General features: G+C 44.3%; 1 protein-coding gene across 2 annotated transcripts; it reads right to left on the bottom strand.

Annotated features, from left to right (window-relative positions):
* Positions 1-25: 25 nt before the first annotated feature.
* zdhhc2 (zinc finger DHHC-type palmitoyltransferase 2) lies at positions 26-10,083 on the bottom strand. Of its 2 annotated transcripts, none has more exons than XM_046407112.1 (13): positions 9,718-10,083; positions 5,901-5,927; positions 5,079-5,173; positions 4,223-4,343; positions 3,991-4,060; positions 3,846-3,878; positions 2,555-2,675; positions 2,074-2,206; positions 1,344-1,470; positions 769-861; positions 312-424; positions 124-201; positions 26-46 (listed from the first exon to the last, which is right to left on the bottom strand). In XM_046407112.1, the coding sequence occupies exons 1-12, from the start codon at positions 9,839-9,841 to the stop codon at positions 161-163; spliced, it is 1,098 nt and encodes a 365-aa protein (XP_046263068.1). In that variant the 5' UTR covers positions 9,842-10,083; the 3' UTR covers positions 26-46; positions 124-160. The 2 variants fall into 2 exon arrangements, with proteins under 2 accessions (XP_046263068.1, XP_046263069.1); XM_046407113.1 differs by having other exon boundaries at positions 9,993-10,046.
* Between the last annotated feature and the right edge of the window lie 2,380 nt (positions 10,084-12,463).

A 12,463-nucleotide genomic window follows, 5' to 3' on the forward strand; every position in this document is an offset into this window, starting at 1 on the left:
GGGGGTGGGGTGGGGGGCAGTTATTTGGGGTTGGTGCAGCATTGACCTGTTGGGTGAAATACATAGTAATGAGACATTTCATATCTTGAAGGGTGAATATTTTCTTTATGACTGTAAACTTACTTTTCTGGGGTTTCAGGTGTCCTAACTCTGACCTGGGTCATGCCTCATTTTCTATGGTCATCCCTTGGTTGCTGGCACCTGGAACACGTGCACAGGGGGAATAAAATCCATAAATCAAGTAGTTTAAAAGCTGTTTCAAATTGGGATAATTAAAGAAACCCGTGATAAGGAGTGTAACATTATCTGACCCTTGTCTTTGTCTGCTGCACTGTCACTCTCTGTCCAGGAGGGGGTGCTGGTGAGCAGCCGACTCTGAGACTCCCTCAGAGGCTTGGAGGGGAACTGTCGACCCTCTGCTGCACTGGAAGCACAAAAACACATGAGCGGGGATAAAGCCAGGAGCCATGAGTCCGCTAAGGACATTTCTGGGCCCACATGCTTCATTAAATGAAACAATCCTGTAATCCTGTGATCAGAATGAATTTCCTGCATCATTAAACCTGCAGGGCTAATAAGCCGCTGGAGGCTGATCATCCCGCATTTCTGCAGACTCTTTTGTTTCTCTCATTTGCTGTGTACACTGAAGTATACTTGACAGTTAATATGAAAACTCAACAATCTCATGTTTCTGTGATGTGCTGTGCTGGGCCATGCTTTACTTTTATATGGAGGTCTTCTTCTTCTGCTTCTTCTTTTTTTACTCACCCCTTGTTGACAGAACTGGAGTCAGTGGGCAAAGAGGGCTGCTCGGGGTCCAGATTCACCAGACAGGTTGGGAACGAGCAACCGTCCCCTAAACTGGAAAACCAGCAGAAAACAGCTGGATGTTTAAATAAAGTAGTAGTTGGTTATTTTGTGTCGTGTATTCTATTTTATATATGTGCAAATGATGGCCAATAAAGCCTGGATTCTGTTAAAGCAGGTCTATATAATAAATTCATAAAATCAGGGGACTGATGAATTACATTCCCACTGAGGCTACAGTAAGCCTCAACTGCTTAAATTTATCTCTCCACTACAACATAGCACACTGACCGGTCCTGTCAATCCAACACACCGTTACAACCCAAATCTTTGCTTCTGAGTGTTGAGTTTGATCCTACTCATGTCATCAGGGTGCGACAACTTGCCAGGGAATGTTGTAGAGCATTTCTTAGCACATAGACTTGCTTTATTGGTCTTATGATGTTCTTTCCGTTTGACATTTTAAGAAGCATTTGACAGGTGATTTTCTTTTGAATTGCCTTCATCAAAAGGGCCTTACCACCTTAACACCTTACCTGGAGAAAACGGGAATAGGCCAGTATTTCACTTCGTCGCCAAAGACCTGGCGGAAGTTCTTGCTGAAGCCCAGACTGAAACCGTTCTTGTCTGTGCCGTGGCGAAACACCGGAGAGCGCACAGCCTCTGACAGAACGCACATTGAGACAAAGAGTCAGTCTGACAGGAAGATGAATAAATACAACACTCCCTCCCAGTCTTCACACAGTCTGTTATTCTGTTAACAGGAGCTCATTCAGACAACAGATCAACACATGAAGGATTCCTGCTGAATGGCTGCATGAACAGAACATTTCTGAATGAAAGTGTCTTTGTAGTAGAAGAAAAGCAGACCTCAGACTGCTCCACCATGTGTGACTTCTCTTCCTAGCAGTGTCTGTTACTAAGCTGCTTACTGCTCTGAGCCTTGTGTCTTTGCATTACACTGTAACATACTCCTTTGGATAATCCACCCTCCTCAACACAAAGTGTGCCACTGTGCACGCATAATGAGAAGCCGCTCTGTCTTATAAAGGCCCAGAGAGGCTCGTCAAATCAGTGCACTGATGAGGACGGTGACTGACGATGGGAGAAATGCAATAACACATCCTTCATCGTTAGTGCAAAGACGACACTGTGTAAACCTTAAGCAGACTGAGAGCAGACACTCACAGTGCTGCCACTATAATTACTGCATCCACAAACAGAGGAAATACACACATGCATGCAGGCATGAAGAACACCACCTACCCAGAGTGGATCTGTTCTTGCAGACAAGCCAGCAGTGATAGGTGAAGAGCGAAGCCAGGCTTACTGAAAACATGGAGGCTGAGAAGAAGAGGAACAGGATGTGGAACTTCGCCTGAGTGTCCGGGAGTCCGTTCTGAGGTCAACAAAACAACAAGCAATCAACAGAACTGCATGAAAACAAAGAAGAAACAACAACACTATGAGACTCTGAGTGGGATCTAAGAGATTTCTACTCAGTAGTCTGAGGGAGCTGACTAAACTGTTACTATTGCGCTGCCACTAACGAGCTGGTTGTTTCATACCAGGTATTCTTTCAGGCGGAAATGTGCTCTACCTCCAGCCTTGTGAAAAAGATCAAATACCACATATTTAATACAAATGCATGTTTTCATTGATATTTTGTACCAGCCCCACAGTTTCAAAAGAAAAACATACATAATGTAATCAGTGGTTCATGTTGTGTTAGACAAGCAACACTTACAGTCCAAAACTTAATGAAGTACTGAAGATCTGTAGCAGTTATAAAAAGGCAGTAGAGTAGCGAATATGCCAAGAACAGCATGAAAAACTTGTAGTTTGAGAATCCCACACAGTTGTTCACCCTGCAACAAGAATAACAGGGTGCAGGTCATTGTGGACACTCAGGTATCCTCCTCTAAATGCAGAGATGTGGGACTTCTTATTTAAAATGATATAAAAGCAGTTGAGCAGGGGAGCATTGATTAATAATAATAATAATAATAATAATAATAATAATAATAATAATAATAATAATAATAATAATAATAATAATAATAATAATAATATTGAGGATTGGTTAATGAGTGAGTTGCTACATTAAAATGTGACTATATGACTACATGAAATGTGGTTAGCCATCCATTCATCCATGGGGGGGTGACTACGGGCGAGAGGCAGGGTTCACCCTGGACTGATCACCAGTCAGTCGCAGGGCTGACATACAAAAACAGACAACCACACACTCTCACACTCACACCTAGGGTCAATGTAGAGTAGCCAATTAACTTAATGTACATGTATCTGGCAGGAAGCCGGAGTACTCGGAGAAAACCCAGGCAGGCACAGGGAGAACATGCAGACTCCACACAGAAGGGCCCAGACCGGGACTCTAACTTGGAACCCTCTTTCTGTGAGGTGCTAAACACTGCACCACCGTGCTGTCCGAAATGTGGTTAGCACTAAAGTTACTAATTTTATATAATAAAGCGTGCAGTAAATTTTCTGTAGAATTCAATTTTTCCTTCCTGTTTAACTGAAAACAGGAAAAAGCAACACAACTGGTGAGCAGGACTTGGACTTGTTTTGGACCTGGTATTGTGCATTAAGTTTTGTCTAAGATGGCTGAGGACATGTCCACACCAGACATGTTTGGAGAGGATTACATTACAGAAAGCAGAAGAATTACTGCATTATGATCCTGTGATCTTTATGGGTTTCTTTCCAGTCTGAACATCAGACATGGAACAAAATTAAAAACAGAACATACAAACCAGTCATGTTTAGTGCAAATCACACCAATCTGAAACAGATTCGTTTTGTCTCCCTCTGCTGTAATTTCAGTGAGGCTACAGTGTGAAATGCTGTCCAGTAAACAAGCTCTTTGTGCTTCCATGTGATGTTTACAGGCCTGTTAACTTGAATGTAACTGGGCGGTGTGGCGCTACAGAAAAGCAACATCATTAAACCATGAAAGCCGAGCACTGAGAAGCAAAGAAAAGGAAATTTTCCTCCATGTGAGTGTCACTACATACCACGGGCAGTGGTGATCCATCTTCAGGATGCATCTGTAACAGAGCGGGGTCACGCGTCAGTGTACTTGAATCTTACTCTGCCTGCCAGAGTGCATTATATATAGTGTGGTCTCTTCTCTATGGGAGCATGAACAGAGAGCCATACTTATCACAGACTGAACAATGGTGACATCGATCAGGCTTCAGCAGCTGGCAGCGGTCACAGAAACGGATTGCTGAGGAGAGACAGGCAGATCAATCATGCAGCCGTCAGCAGCCTCTCCTATCACTTGACCACAGACTAACAAGGTGACAGGGGTAAAAAGAGCTCTGAGAGTCGCATGTCAGATGAGACGGCTCATGTCTACTGTACTGTATTGTACTGTACTGTACTGTACCTCCAGAATTGGTGCGGGTGTAGATGGGCAGATCCTTGGCTATCCTCCTCAGGATCTCCTGCTGAGACTCTCCCCGATCTTCACGCTCCAGCAGCTCTTTGTCAGAGTAGGACAGGTGAAACTATGGCGGGCAGAACACAGAGTGAAAGACAAACACTGCCTGTGATTTAGCAACAGCTCCATCTGTGAGCGCTCATACTTAATTTTAACAAATCCTACTCGTACAGATTGAAATCATTTGTCAGATAAGTTACCGGTTGTGTGAGTGTCATACAGTGATGTCTGCTGCTGTGAAGCTGCAGCTCAGTGGGCAGTGAAGGGTGTATCTGTAGCTTCCATTTGTTTTTTCCTTTCTTTCTGCCCCAGAAGGCAAATGGGAGCAAAGCAACACTGAGCTGCGATATTACTTTGAGCCACTCAGGCAGTTTATGATTGAACGGTGGAAACAAATAACTCAGATGATAACAAAAAGCACAGCACACATGAAATTTGACTTTTATTACAATCTCAGAACCTCAGGTGATCCCGTGATTTCATCTCATAAAAGAAAGCCTTCATATTGCTGATTGCCAATGATTGCTGCCTGCATGCTTGCTTCACTTCAGTTCAAATTGAAGTGCAAAGGTAGCTTTTCTCTGAGATGGATGCATGTGCGTGCGTTCAGCCTGCAGAGCAGAATGCTGTGGTCAGGACCAGAGCCATTACAGTGCAGCTCCAGGCACTTCCACTGGAAAGTATTATTAGTCTAAATGCAGCATTCAATCACAGAGGGAGGCTGTAACCTACATTTGCACTTTCCAACAAGCCTCATCATCCGAGCCGACAATAACGCTGCGTCACAGTCAGACACACTCACCTCCTTCAGGGGGTGCATGGGCTTGGTGAAGATGGTTTGCCAGTACGCCCACACAAACATGATGAAAATGACATGGTACACCAGCAAGTACACAACTGAAAACAGAAAAACGTCAGCAAGTCATCACCGTTTACTGTTTACTGTTTACTCACAGTGCAGTGAACATTCATAATATTGGTGTCATATGTAGTTTCTTTTGTTTTCCCAGCAATCCCCAGTAAGTATAATTATTATTATTCACTGTAGTTAAACACACTGGGTCAAAATGTTGGGCTCAAGAGGATTTCACTGGTTTTGCTGATATTTGGTCAAATCTTATGTGATGGTGACGCTACATGAAGAGTCAGAGGACCACCAAAATGATTACGATTCATCCTGAAGGGAACATGAATGCGTGTGTACCAAAAATTCACAGGATGTTCATTAATTTCACTTCAAATCACAAAGTGAAACTCAATGTGTCAGGGGATCACCATCAGTATCAGTAGGATTCATCCTCTGGGGGGCATGAATGTTTTAGATAATTTCATGTTAATTCATCCAATAGTTGTCAAGTTATTTCAGTTTGGACCAACAACTGACTGACTGACTGACAGACAGACTTCACCATCTATAGGACTTGTCTAAAAATGAATCATAATTATGCTTTCTATTTCTGTGCATCTCCAGACTATATAACAAGCAGTGTTCAAAGCCGCTACAGGGTCGGTTGTTGTGTGTTCATGTGGGCTGCCTGCAGTCTGAAGGCTGCTGAGCACAACTCAACATCAAATAGAGACAGAACAGCTGAAGATACTTATGATGTCAAACAGCGACACTTACCCTTTTCTCCTGTGTCTTCGATGGACTCTGAAAAGTAAAAAGAGAAATGACAGTCAGGTGTGTGTTGATTAGCAGAAGGTGAGATGCACTGAAGAAAGAAAGAAAGAAAGTGACATATTTTGTCATTGGAGGGAACTCACTCCAACGAAATTTGTGCTCTGCATTTAACCCACCCAAGTGACGTGCACACACACACAGCAAACCCGGGGCAGTGGGCGACCGCGTGCAGTGCCCGGGGAGCAGTGGGGGTTAGGTACCTTGCTCAAGGGTACCTCAGCCATGGACACCGGTATGGGGAATCGAACCAGCGATCCACCGGTTACGGGTCCGACACCCTAACCGTTGATCCACGACTGCCCCCTTAAGATACTGTGGAGTATCTTAGGATTTGTAGGTCAACACTTCATGCGGGGACCTCCTCCACATGCACTGAAACTGAAAAATGCTGACTCTGTAAAGCCTTAATTCCGGTATCCAGTACCATACCAGTCACAAAATCAATACACAGCACAGGGTCAGTCAAATAGATAAGCACTGTGCATTGACAAAAGACACTGAAAACAATGAGAAAATCCTGCACCATTTGTCTGTGTGTGAATGCTGACAGCCACAACTCCCAGCAGTGGACCTGACAAAGGTGCTGATCGAAGGCCGACATCAGCAACCGCACACTTGATGAGCAGCCCCAAACCTTCACACTCACACTAAAAAAACTCACTAAAAGTGTAGACTCAGACATAACAATAAGTGGACAACCTGTTGGACTGTTTGCTGACACTGTTTTGTGTTTGTCCCATTTTCTATGCAATGATTAGCTGGGAATACAGAGTCATCCATCTTTAGAAATTAGCCTGTACAGCTCCCACACAGACACACACACACACACACACACACACAGACAGACACACACAGAGTCTTGCTTCCATCACTTTTGGGGACATTGCATAGACTTACATTCATTTCCTGGAGGCTTAACCACCACCTAACCATAACAATAAACATTACTTGTCTAATCCTAACCCTGACCTCAACCAAACCCTAACATCAAACTAACCTTAAAGCAAGTCTCCACCCTAATATTTAGTGATTTACATTTTGAGGACTTGCATTTTGTCCCCATAAGTAAGGCAGGTCCTCACAATGTGACTGTAAACAGATTTTTATCCCCACAACTGCAGGAATAAGCACACACACACACATACGCACACACATGCACATATGCGCACAGACAGCAGGAGCTGCGGAAAGGTAAGCCAAGGAGCTGAATCAAGGCATGCAGCCAAAAATCGTGCACATGCCGCCTTGCCAGCATGAAAGCTCCAGAGTCTGACAGTGTGTGAGTGTATTTGATTAAGGGCATTAATGTGTATATGAAAGCATTATGGTCTCTCCCATAGCCTCTGTCACGTTTCCTCTTTGCATTCTTGCTACAACCAGGTGCATTCCAGCAGTACATAAGACCACCTGAGTTCACATTTTAAACAGTCTCAGGAAAAGGAGCAGCTGTTCAAAAGCTTTGCTATGTTCAGAGCTTTAAGAGAAAGTGGGTCAACCACAGATTGCTTGGGGTGAATTATGTAAGGCAGACAATGGGATTAACTGAGATGCCGAATGAGAGGTATCAGCTGATGATACATTCACACAACTGTCTGAGTGTGTGTCTGCAGAGCACATGCTGGCCCTGAGCAACCACTGCCCAGCTGCTGTTTTTCTCTGCCCGTGTGACTCGAGTGCATCACAATTTTGCTCTTGTTCTCTGGGATGCAAAACACGATGGCTTCAAAAAGGCCGATCAAATAGTGATTGTGCTTTTCTGTCACTGTGCTCCAATGAAGGACGTCTCAGTATCTCATGGAGCAGGCAACAGAGACATGGCGTCCTGTAACTCTAGAAGAAGTTCACTCTGGGACACCGAAAAGCCTCTCTTCTAAACAGAAGCGGGTTTAGGGACTTCTGAATTGGGATGGGCAGTCTTACAGAGGTGGCCCAAGTTTGCCAGAATAAACTGAACATTATTAATAGTGACGTAGTTTATTCAGTATAATGAAGCAATACAAAATAACTAAAATAAATTTTGACCTTCACTATGACAAACCACATGCTGGCAGTTATTTATAAAACCTTACTTTGACAAGGGAATGATTTTGACTACAGTTGTATTCCTGCTGGTTATGTAAAGGCAATGAAGTTAGGAATACGTATGCATTCAAGCCTGTGGTGAATCTCACATGAGCTTTATGAACGACGTGTGCAGATTTATACAGGTGTCATAAGAGAGAAATGGTATTCTGCTCAAGCCTGCTTAAACCAGTTTTTCTATGTTCAGCAGCATTTATGAATCAAACACAAGCACACCACAGCACACACAAGTTAAGTATAAATTTGAGAACAGTTTTTTTTACATTTCTTAATTGAGGCTCGACTGACAGGTTTGAACTAAATAGCAAAAATGCACCTGAGCTCTGCTACCATGCAACATGACACGTGGACATTTGGTATGTTTTCATGATTGTCTTTGTGGTTGTTTTGCATCTCTCTGTGGAGTTTCATCTTTTCGTGGTCATTTGTCACCTCTTTTGGAGTTGTTTGTCATGTTTGTGATTTTTCTGTTTGTGTCTCTTTGTTGACATTTGACATCAAGAAATGTTAACAGTCACTTCATATTGAGGTTCTGGTCCAGGATCCCTGGACCAGCACCCAGTATGTCCTGTCCGGTCATCCAAGATGCTAAGAAGCCAACCACTTCTCAGCTTCTGACTCCGGTGGCAGAGCACCAAGGAGGGCAATCAGATTTCAGGAGGTTGGCTTGCCACCCATGGCGACCCCTCTAGCCTCACTTGCACTGATGAATCCACTGGCATGGCACTATGGCTATGGCTAAATTTGGAGAGGATCAGACAAAAAACAGCAAGAATATCAAATCCTGCCTTCCTGTGTTTTCTGCTGTTTGGTCTCATTAAACTGTCTCCATTTCATCCCCCTTTCTGACACAGAAGATCTACTTTCCCAGTGGTCTGACAAGCTGCCAAATGGCGCACATGAGTAGGCTGCTAAGACTCCTGTGAGACATCTAGAAACCATTACTCACTATCCAGGTCAACTCTGTGTTCACCGTTCACCAAGGAGGCTCACTGTCTGTAACCGCACCATCAGGATGGAGGCAGGTTTGACTGAAAAGCCATCACAGCCAGACTTCGAGCCAATATTTAATGCTGTTGGTGTTATGCTGGAGAATGTAAATTCAGATGATGAAGCTCGGCAAGCACATGAGCCTGAAGCTATTACACTAAGTCTTTAAGATAGTGCTGATAGAGTGACACTGGAGGGGTCAGATAATGAATCTGACAGGATGGCCTAATCCTACTCTGTACATCCTGTCCTAAAATGTCATAAAAGCTTCACAACAAAAGCAGGTCGTCACACACTTCCAGTTCTGTTAACGTTATGTGTTGAAAATATTCCTTCCTTGCTCGGAAACATCAGTACTGAACTTGTGTTTTTCAGGCAAAAAGACATGACTGCCTTTCCTGTGTAACAATATGCTGACAATTCCTGGTTGAACTGTTGTTGTCATGTGACTGACGCTGTCCACACACACTGCATAAACAACGAGACATTCTTCTGCATCACCCCCCCCCCCCCAAAAAAAACACACACACACACAAACTGCTGAAACAGAAATGTCTCCTCACCTCAGCACCTAATACACACCCCCCCACCCCGAAAAACAAACAGACAGAAGCGTTTCCCCCTCTCACAAACACCGACACACTCTCACACCCCCTCTTCTTCATACTACCCATAGAGAGTTTCTTACCTATGCAAAGCTGCAAAACGTAGGCGTAGTACGACCAAGCCACTATGAGGGCAATGAAGAGGACCGGGATCCAGTACAAAACTCTCTGACAGCCCTTCTTGATACGCGAGCCCGACGGTGCCATAGTCTAGGAGCGGATCATTTCTCGTGCGCAACCCTGTGTTACTCTCCCTCCTTCTCCCTGTGTGTGTGTGTGTGTGTGTGTGTGCCCGTGTTTTCCTAGTCACTGCATCGTTGCTCCGGCTCTAATCAGCCTAATCGGCAGCACATCCTACCAGCCTCCAGCCCACTGATGCTGCTGCCGCCGCCGCTGCCGCCGCCTCTGCTGCTGCTGCACCGCTCCCCTCTGATCGTCCTGCTCAGCCACTATACAGACTACATAAAATATCAGACAGCTCAAACACATGCACACACATACACACACACACGCACGCACGCACGCAGGACAGTCAGGCAGGACCGCCCCTGCTGCCTCCCCACAGGTTGCCATGACGTCCGCGGGATGCTGCAAGCCTGGCATATTTTTTTTTCGCCAAGAACAGATGGGTTCAATAAGTTCAGACTCGAGAATGTTGAAACGATGGGCACACACACGCATACACACACACACAGGAATATACTGTCGGTCACCCCTCATGTCCACCTCTCCTGCAGGTTTAACTTGCACATAAAGAATAGAAAAAATACACATCACACTATCTGTTGATGGTTACAAGGTGGGAATTGGTTCTTCAAACATTTCTTAACATGCTATTTTAGACAATATCTGACTATCAGTCGCCGGTTTACCACACTGTGATATGGTTTTCTGGCTGCCAGGACGTTGTGTTTTTCCTTCACCCGACAGTGTAGGTGGAGGTCTGCAAAATCCACCTGCTTTTGCTGCTTCACGCCCAGCTGCACCTGCGGAATATTTTGCAATCCTGCAGAAACTGGCAAGCTGCACTCTCCTCACCAACTGCTCTTAATCCACAGGTTTCACATTTTACCTTCTGACTGAAAATATAAATAAATGCTGGCTGAATGTGAGAATGATTTAAGATGTTACCTGTTACCAATTTTGTGGGTGGGTGACATGCTGCAGCAAGAACATACAAATCTATATATCACAACAATAAAGCAGCTCAGCCTTACATTTAGGACAGATGACTCAGTCACATGTAAAAACTCTACCAGCAAAAGGTGTCAAACCAGTCAGATGTACATGATTCCACCTGACCCCAAATCACTTGCTTTGATTCAAAAAAGACTTCACTGAATGCATAGTTTCAATTTGCATCTAAACATAGGAGGTGTTAAGCTGTAATAAAAATTTGGAAACATTTTAAAAATGTTTCATCTGACCTGAGCTCCCCTGAGAGGCACCTCACTGATTTTACATGAGTATTGATTCAATTGTCACAAGGGACTCTACAGAGCTCGTGAACACATTTGTGTGATGCTTCCTGTGCGGCTCAGGGGAGACATGTAACCCTGATGATGTGATCATCTTGGGCTTGAGTTTTAAGGATGTGGGCATTTATCAGGCAGGCAGGATCCAATGACAGATGCCAGTAAGTTGCTTTGTCGGAATTGTAGTTTTACCACCTTGTGGGTGCGTGCCTTCACACTCCAGTCAAGTTGTCCAGACTAAAACATACACAGTGACTGATAGAGGGCTTCATCACATGATGAAAGTGAAAGATGATGATGAAAGTGACATATTTCGTCATTGGAGGGAACTCACTCCAATGAAATTCGTGCTCTGCATTTAACCCACCCAAGTGCACACACACACAGCAAACCCGGGGCAGTGGGCGACCGCGTGCAGCGCCTGGGGAGCAGTGGGGGTTAGGTACCTTGCTCAAGGGTCCCTCAGCCATGGACACCGGTACGGGGAATCGAACCAGCGATCCACCGGTTCAGTCACCTGAAGCTCAGTATCATCAGTGGTTTATCCTGTGGCGGACTGCATTGCTTCAAATATGGATGTTGCAGCAAAGAAGCTACAGATTCTAAAACAAGGAGGCTTCACACACATCTTCAAACTGGCAGCACAGAAGACCTAAACAATCAGCACAGTTTCAAGGTGGACATTCAGAGTCACCAGTTCAGTATCTTGCCAGCTATGAAATATGGTCACAATCTGCCCTTCTGTTGCAGAGTGATGCTGCTAAATTAAAGACAGAAAACATGATGTCACAGTGAAGTTGATCTCTGACCTTTTGGGTATAAAATGCTTTGTCACTTTGTCATTTTATTCTATTAGATATTTGAATGAAATGTTGCCATAATTAACACATGAATTCTTGAGATATGGCTAAAAACGTGTTTTGTGAGGTGACACCGACCTTTGACCAATTTCTACTAAGTGGATGTTTGTGCTACATTTGGAGATAGTTCCTTAAGGAGTCCCTGAAATATCACGTTCAAAAGAATGGAATGTATGGACAGGTGGTTAACCTGAAATTGCCAACATAAGTCGGAATATTTCTATTTCTGCTGCACCAGTTGTGTAATCTGTCCCTTTTAAGTCCCCAGACTTCATGGAAGTGCAACTGTAAAGTCCCCCTTCCCTTCAGATGGTTGTTCATACAGTGCATGGATACAATGGAAAAGTGAGTGCAGTCATTCTGTCACTTTCACGCAGCTAACAAAGTTCAGAAAGCTGCATCAGAGATGTTTTCGGGGAGCTTTTCTGTATATGCTGGGGGGCCCTTGAAGGCTCTCTTGATCTTACTTCAACAAGCACAGGGTTACAGTGTGA

Source organism: Scatophagus argus, chromosome 12 (genome assembly GCF_020382885.2).
Source record: "Scatophagus argus isolate fScaArg1 chromosome 12, fScaArg1.pri, whole genome shotgun sequence".
Classification (NCBI taxonomy): Eukaryota; Metazoa; Chordata; class Actinopteri; family Scatophagidae; genus Scatophagus; species Scatophagus argus.